Source organism: Lichenostomus cassidix, unplaced genomic scaffold (assembly GCF_008360975.1).
Source record: "Lichenostomus cassidix isolate B80296 unplaced genomic scaffold, HeHo_3.0 HiC_scaffold_37, whole genome shotgun sequence".
NCBI lineage: Eukaryota > Metazoa > Chordata > Aves > Passeriformes > Meliphagidae > Lichenostomus > Lichenostomus cassidix.
The window spans coordinates 581,511-608,782 of NW_028147279.1; the positions used below are offsets into that span (position 1 = coordinate 581,511).

The 27,272-nt window shown below is 51.7% G+C and overlaps 3 protein-coding genes and 1 pseudogene across 5 annotated transcripts; 3 read left to right on the forward strand and 1 right to left on the reverse strand.

Annotated features, from left to right (window-relative positions):
- The first annotated feature begins 755 nt into the window (after window positions 1-755).
- Window positions 756-5,727, forward strand: ZNF576 (zinc finger protein 576). 2 transcript variants are annotated; one of them, XR_014847460.1, is made up of 3 exons: window positions 756-915; window positions 3,052-3,218; window positions 4,887-4,969. XR_014847460.1 is itself a non-coding variant. In XM_085044696.1 (3 exons), exons 2-3 carry the CDS (start codon window positions 3,074-3,076, stop codon window positions 5,704-5,706), a joined length of 474 nt encoding a protein of 157 aa, XP_084900822.1. In that variant the 5' UTR covers window positions 756-915; window positions 3,052-3,073; the 3' UTR covers window positions 5,707-5,727. The 2 variants fall into 2 exon arrangements, 1 of the variants encoding a protein (XP_084900822.1); XM_085044696.1 differs by lacking the exon at window positions 4,887-4,969 and adding an exon at window positions 5,378-5,727.
- A 932-nt stretch (window positions 5,728-6,659) lies between these two features.
- Window positions 6,660-8,664, reverse strand: LOC146423515 (uncharacterized; annotated as a pseudogene). The gene is made up of 3 exons (XR_014847464.1): window positions 8,302-8,664; window positions 8,120-8,218; window positions 6,660-7,507 (listed from the first exon to the last, which is right to left on the reverse strand). The product of XR_014847464.1 is annotated as an uncharacterized LOC146423515 (transcript).
- A 1,387-nt stretch (window positions 8,665-10,051) lies between these two features.
- Window positions 10,052-18,210, forward strand: LOC146423516 (uncharacterized). The gene is made up of 3 exons (XM_085044630.1): window positions 10,052-10,170; window positions 15,087-16,626; window positions 17,203-18,210. Exons 1-3 carry the CDS (start codon window positions 10,052-10,054, stop codon window positions 18,208-18,210), a joined length of 2,667 nt encoding a protein of 888 aa, XP_084900756.1.
- Window positions 18,211-19,960: 1,750 nt separating this feature from the next.
- On the forward strand, window positions 19,961-27,132 carry LOC146423517 (uncharacterized). Its single transcript, XM_085044673.1, has 7 exons — window positions 19,961-20,077; window positions 21,587-21,694; window positions 22,775-22,945; window positions 23,814-23,927; window positions 25,102-25,224; window positions 25,721-25,849; window positions 26,605-27,132. The coding sequence occupies exons 1-7, from the start codon at window positions 20,026-20,028 to the stop codon at window positions 27,078-27,080; spliced, it is 1,173 nt and encodes a 390-aa protein (XP_084900799.1). The 5' UTR covers window positions 19,961-20,025; the 3' UTR covers window positions 27,081-27,132.
- The last annotated feature ends 140 nt before the right edge of the window (window positions 27,133-27,272 follow it).

Below are 27,272 nucleotides of genomic sequence, written 5' to 3' on the forward strand. Positions count from 1 at the left end.
TGTACTGGGAGGGACTGGGAATGGACTGGGATATACTGGGAGCAAACTGGGATGGACTGGGAGGAACTGGAACAGGACTGGGATGGACTGGGGGCTTACTGGTTTGAACTGGAGAGGACTGGGAATGAACTGGGATGGACTGGGATGGACTGGGGGTGAACTGGTTTATACTGGGAGAGAGTGGGAATGAACTGGGATATACTGGGAGCAAACTGGGAGGGAGTGGGATGGACTGGGAGGGAACTGGGAGGGACTGGGGGGTTACTGGTGTGAACTGGGATGTACTGGGAGAGAACTGGGATATACTGGGATGAACTGGGATGGAACTGGGAGGAGAAATCGCAGCAGTTTTGGGGTGAAAAATGGGGATTTTGGGTTGGAGAATTGGGATTTTGGGGGCGAAAGTGAGGATTTTGGGGTGAAAAAGGGAACTGGTTTATACTGGGATGAACTGGGATGGGATTGAGTTATACTGGGATATACTGGGAGGGACTGGGAGGAGAAAACGTGGCGGTTTTGGGGTGAAAAATGAGGATTTTAGGGACGAAAATGGGGATTTCGGGGAGAAAAATGGAACTGGTTTATACTGGTCTGTACTGGTTTATACTGGGAGGGACTGGGATGGAACTGGGAGGGACTGGGAGGGAAAATCGCGGCCGTTTTGGGTTGAAAAATGAGGATTTTGGGGTGAAAAATGAACATTTTGGGGTGAAAACGGGGATTATAGGGTTAAAAAGCGCCGTTGCGCTAAGCCCCGCCCCTTCCCCGCCATTGGCTGGCGATGACATCATCGCCAAACAAACCACGCCCATTATGGCATCACGGAGTGGGCGTGGCTTAGCGCACAGCACAACCGGAAGCGGAAGTGGTTCAGGAGCAAACCGGAAGCCGGAAGTGGCCGCCGGGGGAGAGAGAGTGAGTGAAGATTTGGGGGAATTTTGGGGAATTTTGGGGTTTTTTGGGAATTTTGGGGGAAATTTGGAGTTTTTTGGGGGAAATTTGGGATATTTTTCGGGTTTTGTGGAAGATTTGGGGTTTTTTCGGCGTTTTTTGGGGAAATTTGGGTTTTTTCGGCTTTTTTTGGGTGAATTTTTGGGTTTTTTTCAGAGATTTTTTGGGATGAATTTGGGGATTTTTGGGGTTTTTTTGGGTGATTTTTTTGTTTGTTTTTCGGGTGAATTTTTGGGATTTTTTGGGATGAATTGGAGGAGAAATTTAGGGATTTTTTGGGATTTTTTGGGGATTTTTTTCGGGTGTTTTTTGGGAAATTTTGGGGTTTTTTTCAGGGATTTTGGGTAATTTTGTGGCTTTGGTTTTGGGTTTTTTCGGGGTTTTTGGGGTGATTTTTATTTTGGTTTTTCGGAGGTTTTTTTTTATTATTTGGGGTTTTTTTTTCGGGTTTTTTCCGGTAAATTTTTGCAATATTTTGGGGTGAATTTTTGGGATTTTGGGGTTTTTTTGGGGGAAATTTGAGGTTTTTTTCGGGGTTTTTGGGGTAAATTTTCGGGTTTATTTTGGGAGTTTTTTGGTATTTTTTGGAGTTTTTTTCGAGGTTTTTTTGGTATTTTTTGGGGTTTTTTTCGAGGTTTTTTTGGGGTGAATTTTCGGGGTTTTTTGTGGGTTTTTTTGGGTCTTTTTTGGAGATTTTTGGGGAACTTTTGGGGTTTTTTGGGGAAATTCGTGGTCAGTTTGAGGAGAAATTTGGGGTTTTTTTGGTATTTTTTCGTCTGAATTTGGGGTGAATTTTTGGGTTTTTTGGGTTGAATTTTTTGGGGTTTTTTGGGGTGAATTTTTGAAGTGAATTTTGGAGGTTTTCGGGTTTTTTGGGGTCTTTTTTTGGGGTTTTTTGGGTGAATTTTCGGGGAAATTTGGGGTTTTTTTCCATTTTTTTGGGGGTGAATTTTTTGGGTTTTTTTTTCTGGAGTTTTTTGGGGTGAATTTGGTGGTTTTTGGGTCTTTTTTGGGGGTTTTCGGGGTGAATTTTTGGGGTGAATTTGGGATTTTTTTGGTTGAATTTTTTGAGGTGAATTTTCGAGGTTTTCAGGGGTTTTTTGGGTCTTTTTTGGGGTTTTTTTCAGGGGTTTTTTTGGGGTGAATTCGGGGATTTTTGGGGTGAATCTTTTGGGTTGAATTTGGGATTTTTTTGGGGTAAATTTTCCGGATTTTTTGGGGTGAATTTGGTATTTTTGGATGAGTATTTTTTTGGGTGAATTTGGGGGTTTTCGGGTTCTTTTTCAGAGATTTTTGGGGTTTTTTGGGGTTTTTTTGGGGTAAATTTTTGGTGTTTTTTATGTTTTTTTCGGTATTTTTGGGCGTCAATTTTTTGGGGCTTTTTTTGAATTTTTTTGGGTTAAATTCGGTATTTTTGGGGTGAATTTTTGGGGTTTTTCGGTATTTTTTGGGGTTTTTTGGTAAATTTTCGGGTCGAATTTTTCGGGTTTTTGGGGTTTTTTTGGGGGGTTTTTGGGGGTTTTTTTTTGTGTTTTTTGGGGTTAATTTGGGGCTTTTTGGGGTGAATTTTTTGGGGTAAATTTTGGGGGTTTTTTGGGATTTTTTCAGTATTTTTTTGGGGTCAATTTTTGGGGGTTTTTTTGTGAATTTTTTGGGTTAAATTCAGTATTTTTTGGGGTGAATTTGGGGCTTTTTGGGGTGAATTTTTTGGGTTAAATTTGGTATTTTTCGGGTGAATTTTTTGGGTTAAATTCGGTATTTTTTGGGGTGAAATTGTTATTTTTTGGGTTGAATTTTTCGGGGTTTTTGGGGGTTTTTTTGGGTGAATTTTTTGGGTTAAATTTGGTATTTTTTGGGTTGAATTTTTCGGGTTTTTTGGGGTTTTTTTGGGAATTTTTTGGGTTAAATTCAGTATTTTTTGGGGTGAATTTGGGGCTTTTTGGGGTGAATTTTTTGGGTTAAATTTGGTATTTTTTGGGGTGAAATTGTTATTTTTCGGGTTGAATTTTTCGGGTTTTTTGGGGTTTTTTTGGGAATTTTTTGGGTTAAATTTGGTATTTTTCGGGTTGAATTTTTCGGGTTTTTTTTGCCGTTTCTCAGCTGACCTCCCGCTGTCCCCAGGATGTCCCAAACGTCCCCAACGGTGTCCCCAATGTCCCCAATGATGTCCCCAATGTCCCCAATGTCCCCTCCCCCCCCCCGGCGGCAGGAAGAGGAAGAGGAAGAAGAAGAAGAAACTTCCGGAAATCAACCGGAAAGTTCCGGCTGTGAGTGGGGGAGGGGCGGGGGGGGGGGTTGGGGACATCCTGGGGACGTCACTTGGTGTCCCCAAGGGGTGTCATTGGTGTCCCTAATGATGTCATTATTGTCCCCAAGGGTGTCATTTGTGTCCCCAATGTCCCTAATGATGTCACTCATGTCCCCAAGGGTGTCACCCATTGTCCCCAGTGTCCCCAAGGGTGTCACTCGTGTCCCCACATGTCCCCAGGGTTGTCACCCTTGTCCCTAATGATGTCACTCAAGAGTGTCATTGGTGTCCCCAGGGGTGTCACTGTGTCCCCAACCCTGTCACCCATTGTCCCCGTGTGTCCCCAGGGTTGTCACCCTTGTCCCTAATGACGTCACTCATGTCCCCAAGGGTGTCACCCAGTGTCCCCATGTGTCCCCAGGGGTGTCACCCTTGTGCCTAACGGTGTCCCTCATGTCCCCAAGGGTGTCATTAGTGTCCCCAAGGGTGTCATTGGTGTCACCAGCCCTGTCACCCAGTGTCCCCATGTGTCCCCAGGGTTGTCACCCTTGTCCCTAATGATGTCACTCATGTCCCCAGGGGTGTCATTAGTGTCCCCAAGGGTGTCACTCGTGTCCCCAGCCCTGTCACCAATGTCCCTGTGTGTCCCCAGGGTTGTCACCTTACAACAGTCACCCTTGTCCCCAATGACATCACTTGTGTCCCCAAAAGTGTCATTTGTGTCCCCAGGGTTGTCATTGGTGTCCCCAAGCCTGTCACCAATGTCCCCAGTGTCCCCAGGGTTGTCACCCTTGTCCCTCATTGTGTCACTCGTGTCCCCAATGGTGTCATTATTGTCCCCAAAGTCATCCCCGGTGTCCCCAAGGTTATTCTTCATAGCCTAATGGAGTCACTCGTGTCCCCAGGGTTGTCACCATTGTCCCTCATGACGTCATGTGTGTCCCCAGGGGTGTCACTGTATCCCCCATGTGTCCCCAAGGGTGTCATTATTGTCCCCAAGGGTGTCACTCGTGTCCCCAGTGGTGTCACCAAGGTCACAGTGTCCCCAATGTCCCCAGTATCCCTGATGTCCCCAAGGTTGTCACCATTGTCACAATGTTCCCAATGTCCCCAACATCCCCAATGTCCTGAACGAGTCCCCAATGTGTCCCCAAGGTTGTCACCATTGTCCTGAATGAACACCAAATGTGTCCCCAATGTGTCCCCATTGACCCAGATGAGTCCCCAATGTGCCGCCAATGTCCCCAATGGTGTCACCATTGTCACAATGTCCCCAATGTGTCCCCAGTGGTGTCATTGTTGACCCGGATGAGCCCCCAGTGGTGTCACTATTGTCCCCAACGTTGTCACCATTGTCCCCATTGTCACACTGTCACCATTGTCCCCAGACCGGCTGGGCTCTCGCCGCTGTCACCGCTGTCACTGCTATCCCGATGTGTCACTATTGTCCCCAATGCGTCCCCAATGGTGTCCCCAATGTCCCCAAGGTTCTCACACTGTCCCCAATCAATGTCCCCGCAGACCGGCTGGGCTCTCACCGCTGTCACCGCTGTCACATCACCTTCCCCGACTCGTCCTTCGTGGCTGTCACTGCTGTCACTGTGTGTCACTATTGTCCCCAATGTATCCCCAATGGTGTTACAATGTGTCACCAATGTCACAATGTCCCCAATCAATGTCCCCTCAGACCGGCTGGGCTCTCGCCGCTGTCACCGCTGCCACATCACCTTCCCCGACTCGTCCTTCGCGGCTGTCCCAGTGTGTCACCATTGTCCCCAGTGTGTCACCATTGACCCGGACGAGCCCCCAATGTGTCCCCAATGGTGTCACCAATGTCACAATGTCCCCAATGTGTCCCCAGTGGTGTCACCATGTCCCCAATGGTGTCACCAATGTCACAATGTCCCCAGTGTGTCCCTAATATGTCCCCAGTGTGTCACCATTGACCCGGACGAGCCCCCAGTGTGTCCCCAATGGTGTCACCAATGTCACACTGTCCCCAATCAATGTCCCCTCAGACCGGCTGGGCTCTCACCGCTGTCACCGCTGCCACATCACCTTCCCCGACTCGTCCTTCGCGGCTGTCACTGCTGTCACTGTGTGTCACTGTTGTCCCCAATGTATCCCCAATGGTGTTACAATGTGTCACCAATGTCACAATGTCCCCATTGTCCCCAGACCGGCTGGGCTCTCGCCGCTGTCACCGCTGCCACATCACCTTCCCCGACTCGTCCTTCGCGGCTCGCCACGCCAAGCGCCAGCACCCCGGGGACTTCGCCGCCGCCGCCCTGCAGGGGGCGCTCTTCGTCTGCTTCGTCTGCTCCCGCCCCTTCGGCTCCTCCCCCGCCCTGTTGCGTCATCAGCGAGGCCACGCCCACCCGGGGGCCAAGGCCACGCCCCCCGCCAAGGCCACGCCCCCCCTGGAGTGCCGGGAGTGCGGCCGCTGCTTCAGCCGCGAGGGGGCGCTGCACCGCCACTACATCCGCCACGCCCGCGGGGAGCTCTGAGGGGCGGGGCTTGGGCTGGGGGCGGGGCTTGGGGGTGGGAGGGGGGCGGGGATTGGCTGGGGTGAATAAAATGGCGGTGGTGGAAGGTGATTGGTCGGTCAGTTGGTGGTGATGTAATCCCAAGATGGCGGCCGTGACGTCGCCGCGATGATGACGTCATCCTCTCCCCACCCCACTATGACGTCGACACCGATGACGTCATCCCGCCTCCCCGTGCGACGTGTTCCGATGACGTCATCCTGTCCCCGATGACGTCACTCGGATGACGTCGTGCCATAAAGTCTGACGTCATCCCAACCGCGTGACGTCATCCCAATGAGGCCATCTGATCCCTGACGACGTCATCGTCGTGACGCGATCCCGTTCCCTGCTGCGTCGTCCCGATGACGTCATCACGTCCAAAGTGACGCGTCCCCGATGACGTCACACCGATGACGTAATCCCACCCACATGATGTCAACCTAACTCTCCCAATCATGTCATCTTCGTGACGCGATCCTGCCCAACTATGACGTCATCCCACCCCCGCGTGACACCATCCCGATGACGTCATCCTGTCCCTCATGACGTCACCGAGATGATGTCACATCATCTCTGATGGCATCGCCCTGACGATGCAATCCCACCTGCGCGACGGCACCCTGATGACGTCATCACATCCCCGATGACGTCATCCTCACGATGCGATCCTGTTCCCATTATGATGCCGCCCAATGACGTCATTCCACCCTCGTGTGACGTCATCCAGTTCCTGATGATGTCATGCCACGCCATGTGACGTCACCCCAATGACGTCATCCGACCGGTGTGACGTTACCCTGATGACATCATCCCATTCCTGATGACGTCGCACCCATGACGTCATCCCACCCCAAACGTGACATCACCCCGATGACGTCATCCTACCCCTTGATGACGTCACACCCCCCCCAATCGACCACGCCGACTCGTCCCTCCTTCCGTGACATCACTTCCTGTTGATGACATCACCGCGCTGACATCACCGCCCCGCCCCCTCCCCCTCCGTGACGTCACCGCCCACATCCATCCAGCAACTGAAGTGGGCGTGGCCATCACCGGAAGTGGGCGTGGTACCGCTGGAAATGGGCCCCTTCCCACCGGAAATGACCACACCCACCCCGGAAATGACCACACCCACCCCGGAAGTGACCACGCCCCACCCCGGAAGTGGGCGTGTCCCCGCTCAGAGCTCCCCCCGGGCGTGCAGCATGTAATGCTCGTGCAGCTCGGCCACCAAGCCGAAGCTCCCGGCGCACTCGGTGCAGCGGAAAGGGGGCGGGGCCTGGCTGGGCGGGGCCGGAGGGGGCGGGGCGGGCTGGCGGGGCGCGGGGCGGGGGGCGGGGGGCGGGCTGCGGCGGCGGCGGCGGCGGCCGTGGTCGCAGCGGTGAGCGCCGAGCGCCGCCGGGGCCACGAAGCCGACTCCGCACTCGGCGCAGATGTAGTGGAATTTGAAGGGGGCGTGGCCGGCGGGGGGAGGGGGCGTGGCCGGCGCGGGGGGAGGGGCTTGGGGACGCTTCCGGCCCACGTGGTAGCTGCGGTGCACCTTGAGGGCGCGGGAGGTGCCGAAGGCTCGGCCGCACTCGGGGCACTTGTGCCACTCCTCCGCCCCTCCCCCACCCCCTCCCGGAGCCCCGCCCCCACCCCCTGCCTCCCCCAGCCCCTCCCCTCCCCCAGCCCCTCCCCCAGCCTCCCGAAGCTTATCCCCGAGGTTCTTCCTCTTCCTCATCGTCGTCTTCGTCTTCTTGCTCCTCCCCCGCCGGGCGATCCAGGCTGCGCAGGGCTGGGGGAGGGGCGGGAAAGGGGGGTGGGGGAGGGGTGGATGGGGTGGGGGAGGGGCGGGGGGTCAGTCTGAGCCCAAAAATTTGGGATTCCCCAAATTTCCCAAAGTCCCAAAATTTGGGGTCTCAAAAATCCCAAAATCCCAAAAATTTGGGATCCCCAATTTTCCCAAAACCCCAAAATTTAGGATCCCAAAAATCCCAAAATTCAGGATCTCCAATGTCCCAAAACCTGAAAAGTTTAAGATCCCCAAAATCCCACAATTTGGGATCCCCAAATTTCCCAAAAACGCAAAATTTAGGATCCCAAATTTTCCCAAAATCCCAAAATTTGGGATCCCAAATAGCCCAAAAACCTAAAAATTTGAGATCCCAAATTTTCCCAAAATCCCCATTTTTCCCCAAATTTCCATTTTTCCCAAAATCCCCATTTTTTCCCAAAATCCCCATTTTTCCCCAAATCCCCATTTTTCCCAAAATCCCCATTTTTCCCCAAAATCCCCATTTTTCCCAAAATCCCCATTTTTCCCCCAAAATCCCCATTTTTCCCAAAATCCCAATTTTCCCCAAATCCCCATTTTTCCCAAAATCCCCATTTTTCCCCCAAACCCCACCTGGGCAGCCGTTCCGGGGGGGGGAGGGGACTGTCCTGCTGTCCCCCGACGACACCGAGGTGGCTTCCGAATCGCTGACGTCATCGTTTTCCGCCGGCGCTGCCGGGAGAATGACGTCATCGACCAACGCCACGCCCACTTCCGGCCACGCCCACTTCCGGCCACGCCCATTTTCTCCTCACCGCTCTCTTCCTCTTCCTCCTCCTCCTCCTCCTCCTCCAGAGCTCCGTCCTCGCTGCTCCCAGCCGCCATCATGGCCGCCCTGGTCACGTGGGACAGGCCACGCCCACCGCGGGCTAAGCCACGCCCACCGGCCGCCGAGCCACGCCCACTCTGCGGCTCCTCCAACTTTGCCATCCCGGTGGGTTTAATGGGTTTTGGTATAGCCCAGGCCACGCCCACCGTGCTCTAAGCCACGCCCACTGGCCGCTCAGCCACTCCCACCTCCATGGAGCTCATTTGCATATCACAGGCCACGCCCACTTTGTGACTCCTCCCACTATTTCACACCCAATCCCAGTATGGCTGAAGCCACTCCCACTGAAGCCCAGGCCACGCCCACCAGCCATAAGCCACGCCCACTAGCCGATCAGCCACTCCCGCCTTCCCAGAGCTCATTTGCATACCACAAGCCACGCCCACTTTGAGGCTCCACCCACTCTTTCAGGCCCAATCACATTCTAGATCAAGCCACACCCACTCTGGCTCTGGCCACGCCCACCGCGCCCTAAGCCACGCCCACCAGTCGCTCAGCCACTCCCACCTCCCCGGAGCTCATTTGCATGCGGCAAGCCACGCCCACAATGCCCCAAAAGCCACTCCCACTTCCCCAGGCCCCTCATTAGCATATCCCAAGCCACTCCCACATCGTCCCTCATTAGCATATTCCAAGCTCCTCCCCTTCATCCCTCATTCGTTAGCATACTCTAGGCCACGCCCCCTTTCTCTAGGCCCCTCCCACTCCCCCATTATCATATCCAAGCTCCACCTACTTCACCCATTCATTAGCATATCCTAGGCCCCTCCCCCACCCCAAGCCCCGCCCCTTCATCCCTTATTGGTTCTCCTATCCCCAAGCTCCTCCCACTTCCCCTCCTCATTAGCATACTCGAGGCCCCTCCCCTTAAATCCCTTCTCATTATCATACCCAAGCCCCGCCCCTTCCCTCATTATCATACCCTAAGCCCCTCCCACTATCCCCAAGCCCCTCCCACTTCATTCCTATTCATTAGCATACCCCAAGCCCCTCCCCCTTTCCGTACCCTCCCAGCCCCTCCCTTTCCCCTCCTCATTAGCATACCCTAAGCTCCTCCCACTAGTTCCCTTATCATCCCCAAAGCCCTCCCCTTTTTCCTCCTGAGCCCCTCCTCCACCCCAAGCCCTCCTTCATCCCTTGTTCATTAGCATATCCTAGGCCACGCCCTTTCTCTTAGGCCCCTCCCTCCCCAAGCCCTCCACTTTGTTCCTCATTATAATACTCTAAGCTCCCTCCCCTTTCCGCCCCAAACCTCCCACTTTCTGCCTCCTCATTAGCATATCCCAGGCCCCTCTCCCCCACCCCAAGCCCCTCCCTTCATCCCCATCTCATTATCATACCCCGCCCCTCCCTCCCTCTAGGCCCCTCCCCTCCCCAAGCTCCTCCCTTTCTCTCCCTCCTCATTATCATACTCTAAGCCCCGCCCCTTTCCCCAGGCCCCTCCCCACCCCAAGCCCTCTCCCCCTACCCCATATTCATTACCATCCCAAGCCTCTCCCCTTCCCCAAGCCTCCCCTTTCCCTATTCATCATACCTCTAAGCTCCTCCCCTTTCCCCCAAGCCCCTCCCCACCCCTCCCCTCCCACCCCACTCCCACAACCCCCGCGGCTCTCACAGCCTCCCTCCCCTCCCCACTCCATCCTCCCCTGTCCCACAACCCCCGCGGCTCTCCCACAATGCCCCGCGGCTCCCCCCTGCCCCTCTCCTACCTCTCCCCTCCCCCCTCCCGCCGCTCTCACCGCGCCGAGACTCAACCGGATCCTCTGCCGCCGAACGCGAGCTGCGCCTGCGCGGGGTGGGCGTGGCCTCCGCTTGGCCACGCCCCCTGGGTGACGTCAGCCCCGCCCCGCCCGAGGCCACGCCCACCGCGCGCCGGGAATGGCGGGAAATGGAGAGGGGGGAGGGGCGGTCAGGCGGAGGTGACACGTGACGAGGGGTTGGTGACGTCACGGTCAGGTGATTGGGGAGGGTGACGTCACGATCACGTGACCGGGAGATGCCGAAAAACACCCACGGGAGAAACTGGGGGGAGGGGAGGAAATGAAAGGTTTTGGGGGAAAATAAATATTTGGGGGAAAAATGAATGTTTTTGGGGAAAAATTAAATGTTTTTTGGGGAAAAATGAATTTTTGGGGGAAAATTGAAAATGTTTTTTGGGGAAAATAAATATTTTGTGGGGAAAATAATTTTGAAAAAATGAATGTTTTTGGGGAAAAATTAAATGTTTTTTGGGGAAAAATGAATGTTTTTGGGGAAAAGTAAATTATTTTGGGGGAAAATTAAATGTTTTTGGGGGAAAAGTGAATGTTTTGGGGGGAAAATAAATATTTTTTGGGGAAAATAAATATTTGGGGGCAAAAAAATGAATGTTTTTGGGGAAAAATTAAATGTTTTTTGGGGAAAAATGAATGTTTTGGGGAAAAAATAAATGTTTTTGGGGAAAAATAAATATTTTTTGGGGAAAATAAGTATTTGGGGGCAAAAAATGAATGTTTTGGGGGAAAAGCTGAATTTTGGGTGGGAATGGTGAGATTTGGGGGAAAAAACATGGAAATTTGGGGTGGAAAATCTGAAATTTGGGGGAAAACATAGAAATTTGGGGGGAAAATCCCAAAATTTGGGGATAAACATTGAAATTTGGGGGAAAATCACAGAAATTTAGGGGAAAAACAGAGATTTGGGGGAAAACCCTATAGATTTGGGGAGGAAAAATCTGGAATTTGGGGGAAAATGGCGAGATTTTTGGGGGGAAAAACAGGAATTTGGGGGGAAAAAGGAGAAATTTGGGGATCTATGGGGCAGAGAGTCTGGAAATCCCAAATCTATGGGGTCAGGACAGGAAAACCCCAAATCTATGGGGCAAAGAAACAAGAAGACCCCAAATTTTTGGGGTGAGGACATAGTGACCCCAAATCTATGGGGTCAAAATCTATGGGGTCAGGACAGAGTGAACCCAAAAATCTCTTGAGGTGAGGACAGGAAAACCCCAAATCTTTAGGATCAGAACACAGTGACCCCCAAATCTCTGGGGTCAAAATCTATGGGGTCAGGACAGAGTGAACCCAAAAATCTATGGGGTGAGGACAGGAAAACCCCAAACCTATGGGGTCAGAAACACAAAAAACCCAAAATCTCTGGGGTGAGGATATAGTGAACCCAAAATTCCATGGGGTCAAGACAGGAAAACCCCAAATCTATGGGGTCAAAATCTATGGGTTCAGGACACAGTGACCCCAAATCTATGGGGTCAGGGACTCTGAGGACCCCAAATCTATGGGGCAGGAACATGAAAAACCCCAGATCTATGGGGTGAGGACAGGAAAACCCCAAATCTTTAGGGTCACATCACCCCAAACCCCAAATCTTTGGGGTCAAAACAGTAAAACCCTAAATCTATAGGGCAGGACACAGTGACCCCAAATCTATGGGGTCAAAATCTGTGGGGTGAGGACAGGAAAACCCCAAACCTTTGGGGTCACATCACCCCAAACCCCAAACCTTTGGGGTCAGAAACATGAAAAATCCCAAAACTATGGGGTCAGGTCATAGTGACCCCAAATCTATGGGGCAGAAAACCCAAACCCCAAATCTATGGGGTCACAACCTATGGGGTGAGGACACAGTGAACCCAAAAATCTATGGGGTGAGGACAGGAAAACCCCAAATCTTTGGGGCAGAACACCCTGAACCCCAAATCTTTAGGGTCAGGACACCCTGAATCCCAAATCTCTGGGGTCAAAATCTCTGGGGTGAGGACAGAAAAACCCCAAAATCCATAGGGTCAGGATAGAGTGAACCCCAAAATCTCTGGGGTCAGGACAGGAAAACCCCAAATCTTTAGGATCAGAACACAGTGACCCCCAAATCTCTGGGGTCAAAATCTATGGGGTCAGGACACAGGGAACCCAAAAATCTAGGGTGAGGACAGGAAAACCCCAAATGTATGGGGTAGAACACAGTGACCCCAAATCTATGGGGTGAGGACAGAGTGAACCCCAAATCTATAGGGTCAGGACAGGAAAACCCCAAATCTTTAGGGTCACATCACCCCAAACCCCAAATCTCTGGGGCAGAACACCCTGAATCCCAAATCTATGGGGTCAAAATCTATGGGGTCAGGACACAGTGACCCCAAATCTATGGGGTGAGAAACATGAAATACCCCAAATCTCTGGGGTCAAGACAGGAAAACCCCAAATCTTTAGGGTCACATCACCCCAAACCCCAAATCTATGGGGTCAGAAACATGAAAAACCCCAAAATCTATGGGGTCAAGACAGGAAAACCCCAAATCTTTGGGGCAGAAACATGAAAAACCCTAAATCTATGGGTTCAGGACACAGTGAACCCAAAAATCTATAGGGTCAGGACAGGAAAACCCCAAATCTTTAGGGTCACCACCCCACATCCGTGTCCCCTTTGGCCCCTCCGGGGTCAGTAGGGCACAGGTGGGGGTGGGGCGACCCTAATTAGGGGTTTTGGCGACCAAAAAAAAACCCCAAATAGCCGGGCGGGGCCGCCGCCCCTCCCCCACCCCGCCCCGCTAATGGGGGATGGGGGCGGAGGGTGGGGGAGGGGCGGATCTAGGGGATCTGCCCTATAGGGTCACCCCAAATAGGGTCGGGGAGGATTTAGGGGATCGGAGCTGCCCTATAGGGTCACCCCAAATCCCATAGGGCAGGATGGAGGTGATCGTGTGGGGAGCTCTGCTGCTTGGTGAGTTTGGAGGGGATTTAGGGGGTTTTGGGGGAGTTTTTGGGGGATTTTGGGGGATTTGGGATTTGGGATTTTATGGGGGATTTAGGGGATTTGGGGTTTGGGATCCTGTGGGGATTAGGGATTTGATCCTGTGGGGATTTATGGGATTTGGGGGATTTAGGGATTGGGGATTAGGATTGTGGATTTGGGGGATTTGGGGATTTGGGATCCTATGGGGATTTAGGATTTGGGGATTTAGGGATTTGGGGGATTGGGGGATTTGGGGATTTGGGATCCTCTTGGGGGATTTGGGGGATTTAGGGATTTGGGAGTTTGGGGAATTTGGGATCCTATGAGGTATTTGGGATCCTTTGGGGAATTGAGATTTGGGATTTGGGATCCATGGGATTTGATTCAGGAGTTTGGGGATCATAGGATTTTGGGGTTAAGATCCTATGGGGATTTAGGGGATTTGGGACCTTATAGGCGATTTGGGGAGTTTGGGATCCTATAGGGATTTAGGATCCTGTGGGGATTTGGGGATTTGGGAGCTATGGGGATTTGGGGGATTTAGGGGCTTTGGGATTTTATGGGGATTTGGGATCTTATAGAGGATTTGGGGATTTGGGGATTTAAGATCCTATGGGGGATTTTGGGGGATTTGGGATCCTTTGGGGATTTAAGGGATTTGGGATCCCATGGGGGTTTAGGGGTTTGGGATCTTATAGGGGATTTGGGATCCTGTGGGGGATTTATGGGATTTGGGGCATTTGGGATGTTATAGGGGATTTGGGGGATTTGGAGGATATGGAGGGTTTGGGATCCTATGGGGGATTTGGGATCTCATGGGGATTTGGGGATTTTGAGGGAGTTTGGGATTTTATAGGGGATTTGGGATCCTATGGGGGATTTCGAGGATTTGGGATCCTGTGGGGGATTTGGAATCTTATGGGGGATTTATGGGATTTTAAGATCTTATGGGGGATTTGGGATCCTATGAGGGATTTGGGATCCTTTGGGGGATTTAAGATCCTATGGGGGATTTTGGGGATTTGGGATCTTATGGGGGATTTTGAATCCTATGGGGGATTTGGAATACTATAGGGGATTTGGGGAGTTTGGAGGATTTGGGATTTTATGGGGGATTTGGGATCCTATAGGGGATATGGGGTGGGGTGGCTATGGGGTGCTATGGGGTCTCTATAGGTTTCCATGGGTCTCTATGGGGTCTATAGGGTTCTGTAGGGTCATTCGGGTCTATAGGGTCTCTATACATTCCTATAGGGTCTGTAGGGTCTCTGTGGGTTCCTAAGGGGTCTATAGGATCCTGTAGGTCTCTATGGGTTTCTATGGGATCTATAGGGCCCTATTGGCTTCTATAGGATCCTTTAGGGTCTATAGGGTTTCTGTGGGTTCCTATGGGGTCTATAGGGTTCTATAGGATCATTTGGGTCTATAGGATCTCTATAAATTCCTATAGGCTCCATAAGGTCTCTAAGGGTTTCTTTGGGGTCTATAGGGTTCTATGGGACCATTCAGGTCTATAGGGTTTCTATATGTTCCTGTGGGGTCTGTAGGGTCTCTATGGGGTTCTTTGGGGTCTATAGGTTCCTATGGGGTCTACAGGGACTCTCTAGGATCTCTGGGTCTCTATGGGGTCTCTATAGGATCCTGTGGGTCTCTATGGGTTCTATAGGGTCTATAGGGTCTATATGGTTCTATGGGCTCTATAGGCTCCTATAGGTTTCTATGGGTCCCTATAGGGTCTCTAGGGTTCTATGGGGTCATGCAGGTCTATAGGGTCTCTATAGGATCCTATGGGGTCTGTAGGATCTCTATAGGGTTCTATAGGGTCTATAGGGTTTCCATATGGTTCCATGGGATCTATAGGGTTCTATAGGTTCCTATGGGTCTCTATGGGATCAACAGGGTCTATAGGGTTTCTAGAGGCTCCTATAGGAATTCTATAGGGTCTCTATAGGGTCTCTATAACGTCTCCTCTCTCCCCCCCAGCTCTCCCCCGCCGCTCGCTCCCGCCCCCGCCCCCCGCCCTCCCCCACCCCGGCTGCCCCTTCGCCGCCCCTCCCCTTCCTCCCCTCCCCCCACCCCTCCCCCCACCCCGCCCGACTGCCGTGACGTCACCGGAAGCGACAGCGCCGCCGCGGGGGGAGGGGAGAAGGTGCTGGCGGCAGGAAGTGACGTCACAGAGGGGACGGCGGGGCCGAGCGGCGATGACGTCACCGGAAGTGACACCACCGCCGCGGCGGGCGGGGCGGCGAGGAACTCCACAGGAAGTGACGTCAGCGGGGAGGGGACAGAAGAGCCGAGTGCCACCGGTGGCTTTGGGGACAACTCGGGACTCGTCGATGACGTCATTGATGACGTCACCACCGTGTTGGCGCCGGTGACGTCATCGACAGGAAGCGGCGAAGTGTTATTGGCCACAGGAAGTGACGTCACCGGGGAGGGGACAGCGGATCCGAGTGTCGCCGGTGGCTTTGGGATCATCGATGACATCATCAGTGACGTCACCACCGTGGTGGCGCCTGTGACGTCATCAGCAGGAAGTGACGTAAAACCAACAACTACAGGAAGTGACGTCATCCTGGAGGCCACAAAGCCACCTGACTGCCATGGGGACAATGTGGGACTCGTCAATGACGTCATCGGTGACGTCACAACCACCATGGCGGCAGCTGTGACGTCATCAGGAGCAAGTGGCGAAGTGCTATTGGCCACAGGAAGTGATGTCAGCGGGGAGGGGACAGCAGACCCGAGTGTCTCCGGTGGCCTTGGGGACAATCTGAATGACGTCATCAGTGACATCACCACCATGTTGGCACCTGTGACGTCATCGACAGGAAGCGGAGAGCTCTTATTAGCCACAGGAAGTGACGTCACCAACGAGGGGACACAAGGCCCGAGTGTCTCCGGTGGCTTTGGGGACAATTTGAATGACGTCATCAGTGACGTCACCACCATGGCGGCGCCTGTGACGTCATCCACAGGAAGTGACACAGTGCTGGCGGCCACAGGAAGTGACGTCAGCAACGAGGGGACAGCAGAGCCAAGTGTCAACAGTGGCTTTGGGGTCATCAATGACGTCATCAGTGACGTCACCACCACGGCTGCACCTGTGACGTCATCAGGAGGAAGCGGCGAAGTCCTGGCAGCCGCCACAGGAAGTGACGTCATCAATAGGGGGACCGAAGATCCCAGTGCCACCGAAGGCCTTGGGGACAATCTGGGACACATCAGTGACGTCATCAGTGACGTCACCACCATGGCAGCACCTGTGACGTCATCGACAGGAAGTGGTGAAATCCCATTGGCCACAGGAAGTGACGTCACCGGGGAGGGGACACAAGATCCGAGTGTCGCCAGTGGCTTTGGGGACATCAATGACGTCATCGATGACGTCACCGCCGTGGCACTACCAGTGACGTCACCAACAGGAAGTGACGCAATCCCAACAGCCGCAGGAAGTGACGTCATCCTGGAGGCCACAAAGCCACCCGGCTGCCATGGGGACAATTCAGGAGTCATCAATGACGTCATTGCTACGGCGACACCTGTGACGTCATCAGGGGGAAGCGGCGAAGTGCTGGCGGCCACAGGAAGTGACGTCATCAACGAGGGGACAGCAGATCCGAGTGTCACCGAAGGCCTTGGGGACACTTTGGGACACCTGAGTGACGTCACTGATGACGTCACCACCCTGGCGGCACCTGTGACGTCATCGACGGGAAGCGGCGAACTCTTATTGGCCACAGGAAGTGACGTCAGCAGGGAGGGGACAGCAGAGCCAAGTGTCACCGAAGGCCTTGGGGACAATTCGGGACTCATCAATGACGTCATCAGTGACGTCACCACCATGGCGGCACCTGTGACGTCATCGTCAGGGAGTGGTGAAGTCCTGGTGGCCACAGGAAGTGACATCACCAGGGAGGGGACAGCAGATCCGAGTGTCAGCAGTGGCTTTGGGGTCGTCAATGACGTCATCAGTGACGTCACCACTGCAATGGCACCTGTGACGTCATCCACAGGAAGTGACGCAATCCTATTGGCCACAGGAAGTGACGTCACAGGGGAGGGGACAGCTGATCCGAGTGTCACCGGTGGCTTTGAGGTCATCAGTGACGTCACCACCATGGTGGCAGCTGTGACGTCATCAGGAGGAAGTGGCGAAGTCTTACTGGCCACAGGAAGTGACGTCATCCATGAGGGGACAGATGATCCGAGTGTCACCGGTGGCCTTGGGGACAATTCAGGACTCATCAATGACGTCATCACTGACGTCACCACCGTGGCTTTACCGGTGACGTCATCGACAGGAAGTGATGTGATCCCGACAACCGCAGGAAGTGACGTCATGCTGGAGGCCACCAAGCCACCCGACTGCCATGGGGACAATCTGGGACTCGTCAATGACGTCATCGGTGACGTCATCACTACGGTGGCACCTGTGACGTCATCAGGGGGAAGTGGGGAAATCCTGGCGGGAACAGGAAGTGACGTCATCAATAATGGGACACAAGATCCGAGTGTGACTGAGGGCATTGGGGTCATCAATGACGTCATCAGTGACGTCACCACCATGGCGGCGCCTGTGACGTCATCGACAGGAAGTGGAGAAATCCTATTGGCCACAGGAAGTGACGTCAGCAACGAGGGGACAGCAGATCCGAGTGCCACCGAAGGCCTTGGGGACAATTCGGGACTCATCAATGACGTCATCAGTGACGTCATCACCATGGCAGCGCCTGTGACATCATCGACAGGAAGTGGCGAAATCCTATTGGCCACAGGAAGTGACGTCATCAGGAACGGGACAGGAGAGCCGAGTGCCACCGGCGGCTCTGGGGACGCCGATGACGTCATCGCTGACGTCACCGCCCCCAGCCCCGCCCCCCTGCTGGTGTCCCCGGGCGGCGACGTCGCCCTGGGCGGGGCCAGCCGGGCCGATGACGTCACCAACGCCACCGGAAACGCCCCCAGCCGGGCCGATGACGTCACGGCCGCGCCCCGCCCCCGCCCCCCCTGCCCCCGCGGCGACGTGCCCGCCGCTGCCCCCTCCCCCGCCGCCTCCGGTCACCGCCCCTCCCCCGCGGCCCCGGCCTGGCCAGCCGGGCGATGACGTCATCACCGACGCCCCTCCCCCTCCTCCTGCTGCTGCCCCTCCCCCTCCTGCGGCCCTGAGCGCCCCTCCCCCACCCCGGGAGATCCTAAATAAAACCAAACCGGATTGGCTGGAAAACCCGAGTGGGCGTGGTCTGTGGGGGAGGGGCGGGGCTGGACTGGGCTGGACTGGGTTGGACTGGTTTTTACTGGTTTGGACTGGTTTGGACTGGTCTGGATTGGGGTTTACTGGTTTGAACTGGGTTGGACTGGTTTGGACTGGGCTGGACTGGTTTGAACTGGTTTGGACTGGGTTGGACTGGGTTGGACTGGTTTTACTGGTTTTTACTGGTTTGGACTGGTTTGGACTGGGTTGGACTGGAGTTTACTGGTTTGGACTGGTTTTTACTGGTTTTGCTGGTTTTTACTGGTTTTAGTGGATTTTTATATTTTTTTCCATTTTTACTGCTTTATACTGGTTTTTACTATTTTTTACTGGTTTTTAATGGTTTTTACTGGTTCTTATTAGTTTTTACTGGTATAGACTGGTTTTTACTGGTTTGGATTTTATTTTGGTGGTTTAAATTGGTTTTTACCATATTTTACTAATTTTTTACTGGTTTTCACTGGTTTGGTTATTTTTTTACTGGTTTCTACTGGTTTTTTATAATTTTTTCCCTATTTTTTACTGGTTTTTATTGGTTTTTACTGGTTTCTACTGGTTTTTACTATTTTTTACTGGTTTGAACTGGTTTTACTGGTTTTTACTGGATTTTATTCTATTTTACTGGTTTATATTGGTTTTGACCATTTTTTGCTAGTTTTTACTGGTTTTTACTGGTCTGGTTTGGGGTTTACTGGTTTTTACTGGTTTGAGTGGATTTTTATAGTTTTTTTCCTTTTTTTTTGCTGATTTTACTGGTTTTTTACAGGTTTTTAATAGTTTTTATTGGTTTATACTGGTTTATACTGGCTTGGACTGGTTTGTACTGGTTTCTACCGTTTTTCACTAATTTATACTGGTTTATACTGGTTTTTACTATTTTTTACTGGTTTGAACTGGTTTTACTGGTTTTTATTAGCCTTTACTGGTACATACTGGTTTTACTGGTTTTGAGTATTTTTTACCAATTTTTATTAGTTTTTATTCTGTTTCATTTCTGGTTTTGATTGGTTTTTATTAGCTTTTACTGGTTTATACTGGTTTTTACTGGTTCATATTGGTTTTTCCAATTTTTTACTATTTTTTACTGGTTTTTACTGGTCTGAACTGGTTTTTATTAGTTTTTACTATTTTTTATTAGTTTTTACTGGTTTGAACTGGTTTATCCTGGTTTTTACAAGTTTTTACTGGTTTTTACCGGTTTATACTGGTATTTACTGGTTTTTACCGATTTTATTAGTTTTTACTGGTTTTTACTGGTTTATACTGGTTTAGCCTGGTTTTTACTGGTTTTAACTGGTTTTCACTGGATTTTTTTCTAGTTTTCACTGGTTTTTACTGGTTTTCACTGCTTTTTACTGGTTTATACTGGTTTTCACTGCTTTTTACTGGTTTTTACTGGTTTTTACTGGTTTTTACTGGTTTTGCCCATTTTTTCCCATTTTTCCCCATTTTTCCCGGGAATTTTCCACCCAAAAACCCGAAATCTCCCCCAGGTGGGCGTGGCCTCCCCTCCCCTCCCCCACCCCAGTTTCCCAACTTCCCCAAAAAAAGGGGAAATGGCAGGGTGGGGGAGGGGCAGGAAAAGGGGCGTGGCTTCTGCCAGCCCCTCCCCCCACCGGATAAAAGGAGGAAAAAAACCCCAAAATTTGGGATTTTCGGCGCCGAAAAATGGGGTGGGGGAGGGGCTGGGCCTTGCTGTGGGCCTTACTGGTTTATACTGGTTTGTACTGGTTTGGAGTGGGAGGGAACTGGGAGGGAACTGGTTTGGACTGGAAGGGAACTGGTTTTGACTGGGAGGAACTGGGAGGGAACTGGGATGGACTGGGAGGAACTGGTTTTGACTGGGAGGAACTGGGATGGACTGGGAGGAACTGGTTTTGACTGGGAGGAACTGGGAGGAACTGGGATGGACTGGGAGGGAACTGGGAGGAACTGGGAAGGTCAGGAAATCCCAAATTTCTTTTTTTTTCCCTTTTTTTTCTTCAATTTTTCCACTTTTTCCCATTTTTTCCTTTTTTTCCCCATTTTTCCCCATTTTCCTAATTTCTCCTAATTTTTCCTCTTTATTTTTCCGTTTTTCTGGTTTTTCCCCACTTTTCCCTATTTTTCACTGATTTTCTAATTTTTCCCCTGAATTTTTTCCTGTTTTTTCCCCATTTCTTCCCATTTTTCTATTCTTTCCCCATTTTTTCCCTATTTTTTCCAATTTTCCTTTTTTTTGCTTTTCCCCCATTTTTCCCCCAATTTTTCCACTTTTCTGTTTTTCCCTCTTTTTATATTTTTTTCGTTTTTTTCCCCATTTTTCCATTTTTCTCCCCTTTTTTCAATTTCTTCCCCATTTTTCCCCATTTCCTCAGTTTTTCCATTTTTAATCAATTTTTCCCATTTTCCCCATTTTCCCCCATTTTTCGCTTTTTTCCCCATTTTTCGCTTTTTTCCATTATTTTTCTCCACTATTTTTTCCCATTTTTCCATTTTTAATCATTTTCCCCCATTTTCCCCCTTTTTCCATTTTTCCCAATTTCCCCATTTTTCCATTTTTAATCAATTTTTCCCAACTTCCCCATTTTTCCCCAAATTCCCATTTTCCCCAGTTTCCCCCAATTTCCCCACTTTTCCCATTTTCCCAATTTTCCCCATTTTAATCAATTTTTCCCAAATTCCCCATTTTTTCCCCATTTCCCCCAATTTTCCCCAATTTTCCCATTTTCCTCCATTTTTAATCATTTTCCCCATTTTTCCCCATTTTTCCCCATTTTTCCCCATTTTTCCCCAATTTTCCCAAATTCCCCAATTTTCCCAGATTCTCCATTTTTAATAATTTTCCCAATTTCCCCGTTTTTTCCCAAATTCCCCATTTTTCCCATTTTCCCCATTTTTAATAATTTTCCCCCATTTCCCCCAATTTCCCCAATTTTCCCAAATTCCCCATTTCCCCATTTTTCCCCATTTTTAATCAATTTCCCAAATTCCCCAATTTTCCCAAATTCCCCATTTTTCCCCAATTTCCCCATTTTTTCCCCAATTTCCCCATTTTTCCCAAATTCCCCATTTTTCCCCAATTTTCCCAAATTCCCCAATTTCCCCATTTTTCCCAAATTCCCCATTTTTCCCCAATTTTCCCAAATTCCCCATTTTTCCCCATTTTTCCCAAATTCCCCGTTTTTTCCCCATTTTTCCCCATTTTTAATCATTTTTCCCAATTTCCCCGTTTTTCCCCCATTTCCAGCTCTCGCCCTGCGCTGCCCCAGCTGTGACGTCACCACCGGATGTCACCCTGTCTCCTGCCCCTCCCCCCACGCCGTGTGCCGCAGGACGACAGTGGTGACCCTGAGAGGTGGGGGAGGGGCGCGGGGGGAACTGGGAGGGAACTGGTTTGTACTGGTTTATACTGGGAGAGGAAAAATGGGGTGAAAAATGGGGATTTTGGGGTGAAAAATGGGAGTTTTGGGGCAAAAAAATGGGGATTTTTGGGGGGAAAATGGGAGTTTTAAGGGTTAAAAGGGAACTGGTTTATACTGGGATGAACTGGGATGGAACTGGGATGGACTGGGATATACTGGGAGGGGCTGGGAGGAGAAAACGTGGTGATTTTGGGGTGAAAAATGAGGAATTTAGGGTGGAAAATGGGAGTTTTGGGGGTTAAAAGGGGAACTGGTTTGTACTGGGATGAACTGGTTTATACTGGGAGGGACTGAAATTAAACTGGGAGGGAACTGGGATATACTGGTTTGGACTGGGAGGAGAAAACTGGGTGATTTTGGGGTGAAAAATGGAGATTTTGGGGGTGAAAAATGGGGATTTTGGGGTTAAAAGGGAACTGGTTTGTACTGGGATTGAACTGGGATATACTGGGATGCAATGGGATGGAACTGGGATGGATTGGTTTGTACTGGGATATACTGGGATGAACTGGGAGGAGAAAATGTGGAGGTTTTGGGGTGAAAAATGAGGATTTTGGGGGTTAAAAGGGAACTGGTTTATACTGGGATGGACTGGGATGGAACTGGTTTATACTGGGAGGGGTTTGGCACTGGTTTATACTGGTTTATACTGGAATTTACTGGGATGGAGCACTGGTTTATACTGGCTTGGATCAGTTTAAACTGGTCTTTACTGGTTTATACTGGGATTTACTGGGAGGTCATACTAGTTTATACTGGTTTATACTGGGACAGAGCACTGCTTTATACTGGTTTGGACTGGTTTGTATTGGTTTATACTGGTTTAAACTGGCTTAAACTGGTTTGGACTGGTTTATACTGGTTTTTACTGGTTTATACTGGGAGAGGGGACTGGTTTATACTGGTTTGGACTGGTTTATACTGGTTTTTACTGGTTTTTACTGGTTTGAGTCAGTTTAAACTGGTCCATACTGGTCCATACTGGTCCATACTGGTCCATACTGGTCTCCCAGGCGGGGTGGAGCTGCGGCGGGAGGAATCCGGATGTGATGTCATCGGCGCCGATGACGTCATCGTCACCTTCCGGTCACATGACGAGCTGGTGACGCTGCGGGAGGAGAGGTGGGGGGAGGGGCCTGGGGGTGGCCACGCCCACCGCGGGAACGGCTCCGCCCAGCGGGAGGGTGAGTGAGGAACTGGTTTGTACTGGTTTGTACTGGGAGGAGAAAACTGGGCGGTTTTGGGGTGAAAAATGAGGATTTTGGGGTGGAAAATGGCGATTTAGGGGTTAAAAGGGAACTGGTTTGTACTGGTTTGTGCTGGGATGGGACTGGGAGGGAACTGGGATGAACTGGTTTATACTGGGAAGGAACTGGGATATACTGGGAGGGACTGGGAGGGAAAATGTGGCGATTTTAGGGTTAAAAATGGGGATTTTGGGGTGGAAAATGGAGATTTAGGGGTTAAAAGGGAACTGGTTTGTACTGGGAAGGAACTGGAATGAACTGGTTTATACTGGGAGACACTGGGATGGAACTGGGAGGGACTGGGAGGAGAAAACTGGGAGGTTTTGGGGTGAAAAATGGGGATTTTGGGGTTAAACTGGTTTATACTGGGAGGGACTGGGAGGAGAAACTGCGGCAGTTTTGGGGTTAAAAATGGAACTGGTTTGTACTGGTTTATACTGGGATGGAACTGGGATGGACTGGGATTTTGCCTATACTGGTTTATACTGGTTTATACTGGTTTATACTGGTTTATATTGAGTTATACTGGTCCATACTGGTCCATACTGGTCCATACTGGTTTATACTGGTCCATACTGGTTTATACTGGTCCATACTGGTCCATACTGGTCCATACTGGTTTATACTGGTCCATACTGGTTTATACTGGTCCATACTGGTCCGTACTGGTTTATACTGGTCCATACTGGTCCATACTGGTCCATACTGGTCCATACTGGTCCATACTGGTCCATACTGGTTTATACTGGTCCATACTGGTCCATACTGGTCCATACTGGTCCATACTGGTCCATACTGGTCCCAGCCCCCCTGCTCTGCCCCACCTGCTCCGACCCGGCCTGCCAGCGCCCCCTAGCGGCTCTGCTCTGCCCTCGGCCTGAGGATCTGTGCGTGGAGATGCGCTGGAGGGCAACTGGAGGTTACTGGTTTATACTGGTTTATACTGGTTTGGGGTGGGAGGGCACTGGGAGGGACTGGGATGGAACTGGTTTGGACTGGGATGGACTGGGATGCACTGGGATATACTGGGAGGTGACTGGGATTGACTGGGAGGCTTCTAAGAGCAACTGGGATGTTACTGGTTTTTACTGGTTTATACTGGTTTGGGCTGGTAAGGGGTGGGAGGGCACTGGGATGGACTGGGAGGGAACTGGGATGGACTGGGAGGTGACTGGGATTGACTGGGAGGCATCTAAGAGCAACTGGGAGGTTACTGGTTTATACTGGTTTATACTGGTTTGGGCTGGTAAGGGGTGGGAGGGCACTGGGAGGTACTGGGATGGAACTGGGATGGACTGGGAGGGAACTGGGAGGGAACTGGGAGTGATTGGGAGTGACTGGGAAGGGTTTGGGACTGACTGGGAGGTTACTGGTTTATACTGGTTTATACTGGTTTGGCCTGGGAAGTCACTGGTTTGTACTGGGATGGAACTGGGATGGACTGGGAGTGACTGGGAGGGACTGGGATGGACTGGGAGGGACTGGGAGGGACTGGGAGGGACTGGGAGGGATCTAAGGGTGACTGGGATGTTACTGGTTTATACTGGTTTGGGCTGGTTTGGGCTGGGAGGTCACTGGTTTGTACTGGGATGGAACTGGGACTGACTGGGATGGACTGGGATATACTGGGAGGTGACTGGGATGGACTGGGACTGACTGGGATGGACTGGGAGTGACTGGGAGCTCACTGGTTTATACTGGTTTGGGGTGGGAGGTCACTGGTTTGTACTGGGATGGAACTGGGATGGGTTTGGGAGCGACTGGGAGGTTACTGGTTTATACTGGGAACGCACTGGGATGGTTCTGGGATGGACTGGGAGTGACTGGGATGGACTGGTTTATACTGGGAGGTCACTGGTTCATACTGGTTTATACTGGTTTATACTGGGAGGTCACTGTGATGGCTCTGGGATGAACTGGGATATACTGGGAGGTCACTGGTTTATACTGGGATGGACTGGGAGGGAACTGGGATGGACTGGTTTGTACTGGGATGCATTCCATACTGGTCCATACTGGTTTATACTGGTTTATACTGGTCTATACTGGTCTATACTGGTTTATACTGGTCCAAACTGGTTTCCCTCCCGCAGGGGGGGAGGGGCAGCTCAGGGGGTGTGGTCAGGCCGGAAGTGGGCGTGGCCTGATCGCCTTCCAGAGCGGGATTGGCCGCTGGGTGGAGCTGAGGAGCTGCGAGGGAGAGCAGTGTGGGACTGGTGTGTACTGGTTTATACTGGGAGGGACTGGGAGGGACTGGGAGAGACTGGGAGGAGAAAACGGGGCGGTTTTGGGGTGAAAAATGAGGATTTTGGGGTGAAAATGGGAGTTTTAGGGGTTAAAATGGAACTGGTTTATACTGGTTTATACTGGGATGGAACTGGGATGAACTGGGATATACTGGGAGGGACTGGGAGGAGAAAACTGGGTGGTTTTGGGGTGAAAAATGGGGATTTTGGGGTGAAAAAGGGAACTGGTTTATACTGGGATGAACTGGGATGGAACTGGTTTATACTGGGATGAACTGGGATGGAACTGGTTTATACTGGGATGAACTGGGAGGGAACTGGTTTATACTGGGATGGAGTCCATACTGGTTTATACTGGTCCATACTGGTCTGTACTGGTTTATACCAGTCCATACCAGTCCATACTGGTTTATACTGGTCCGTACTGGTCTATACTGGTTCATACTGGTTTATACTGGTCCTGCAGCCCCTCCCCCCCCCGGGCTGCACTGCTGGGGCTACGATGGCCCCTCCCCCCCCAGCCCCGCTGGCCACGCCCCCCGAGAGGTCACGTGTCAGGCGGGATTAACCAATTGTGTGCTGGCCTGGAGTGAGGGTGAGAAATCTATGGGGCTGAAAATCTATGGGGCAGAGAATGTGTGGGGAATCTATGGGGCTGAGAATCTATGGGCTGAGAAACTGTGGGGAATCTATGGGGCTGGGAGGCTATGGGGTTATTGCAATCTGTGGGGCTGGAAATGTGTGGGGCAGAAAATCTATGGGGCTGGGAGGTTATGGAGAAATCTATGGGGAATCTATGGGGCTGGGAATGTGTGGGGCTGAGAGAATCTATGGGGCTGAGAATCTATGGGGAAAGCTATGGGGCTGAGAGGATCTATGGGGCAGGGAGGCTATGGGGCTGAGAGGCTATGGGGCAGGAAATGTGTGGGGCTGGAAATCTATGGGGCTGGGAAGATCTATGGGGCTGAGGGAATCTGTGGGGCTGGGAGGCTATGGGGCTGGGAACGTGTGGGACAGAGAGGCTATGGGGCTGAGAGGATCTATGGGGCTGAGAATCTATGGGGTTATTGCAATCTATGGGGGAATCTATGGGGCAGGGAGGATCTGTGGGGAAATCTATGGGGAATCTATGGGGCTGGGAATGTGTGGGGCTGAGAGGATCTATGGGGCTGAGAGTCTGTGGGGCTGAGAGTCTGTGGGGAATCTATGGGGCTGATAGGCTATAGGGGAATCTATGGGGCTGAGAGGATCTATGGGGCTGAGAAATGTATGGGGAAGTCTATGGGGCAGAGAATCTATGGGGCTGAGAGGATCTCTAGGGTCTCTCTAAGTTCTCTCTTTCCCCCCCAGGCCCCAGCGGGGAGCCATGGCTGCTGCAGGGCTGTGCCAGCCCAGCCTGGTGTGAGAGTCCTGTGGGGCTGGGGGGAGCTATGGGGCTGGGAGGGGAATCTGTGGGGCTGGAGGGTAAATCTATGGGGCTGGGAGGGGAATCTGTGGGGCAGGAAGGCCAATCTATGGGGCTGGGAGGCTCTATAGGGCCGGGAGGCCAATCTATGGGGCAGAAGGGCCAATCTATGGGGCTGGGAGGACAATCTATGGGGCAGAAGGGCCAATCTATGGGGCTGGGAGGACAATCTATGGGGCAGGAGGGCAGATCTATGGGGCAGGAGGGCAGATCTATGGGGCTGAGCTGCTGCCGCGGCTCTCTCTGCAACGCCCTCCCCTCCCCCCGCCGCCCCTCCCCCAACGCCTCCCCCTCGCCCCTCCCCCACCCCCTGCTCCTCCTGCCCCTCCCCCCCCTCCTGCTGCTCCTCTCTGCCCCATAGATTTGGGGAGCTGGGGGGGGAGGGGTGGAGGGGGGTGAGTCACCTGGGGGGTGGGGCTGGGTGGGGCTGGGTGGGGCTGTGGGGCAGGAAATCCTTGCTATGGGGCAGAAAACCCTCACTATGGGGCAGGGAATGTTTGCTATGGGGCAGAGAAACCTCGCTGTGGGGCAGGAAATTGCTATGGGGCAGAGC

Bases quoted from the DNA above. Each gene is read 5' to 3' on its own strand.
- ZNF576 (XM_085044696.1), top strand. From the start codon at position 3,074: ATGTCCCAAACGTCCCCAACGGTGTCCCCAATGTCCCCAATGATGTCC. The intron at 3,219-5,377 runs GTGAGTGGGGGA...CATTGTCCCCAG, and splicing joins TCAACCGGAAAGTTCCGGCT to ACCGGCTGGGCTCTCGCCGC.
- LOC146423516 (XM_085044630.1), top strand. From the start codon at position 10,052: ATGCCCCGCGGCTCCCCCCTGCCCCTCTCCTACCTCTCCCCTCCCCCC. The intron at 10,171-15,086 runs GTGGGCGTGGCC...TCTCCCCCCCAG, and splicing joins GCGAGCTGCGCCTGCGCGGG to CTCTCCCCCGCCGCTCGCTC. The intron at 16,627-17,202 runs GTCATTGCTACG...GGTGGCTTTGAG, and splicing joins ATTCAGGAGTCATCAATGAC to GTCATCAGTGACGTCACCAC.
- LOC146423517 (XM_085044673.1), top strand. From the start codon at position 20,026: ATGGGGTGGGGGAGGGGCTGGGCCTTGCTGTGGGCCTTACTGGTTTAT. The intron at 22,946-23,813 runs GTGAGTGAGGAA...TACTGGTCCCAG, and splicing joins CGGCTCCGCCCAGCGGGAGG to CCCCCCTGCTCTGCCCCACC. The intron at 25,850-26,604 runs GTGAGAAATCTA...TTTCCCCCCCAG, and splicing joins TGTGCTGGCCTGGAGTGAGG to GCCCCAGCGGGGAGCCATGG.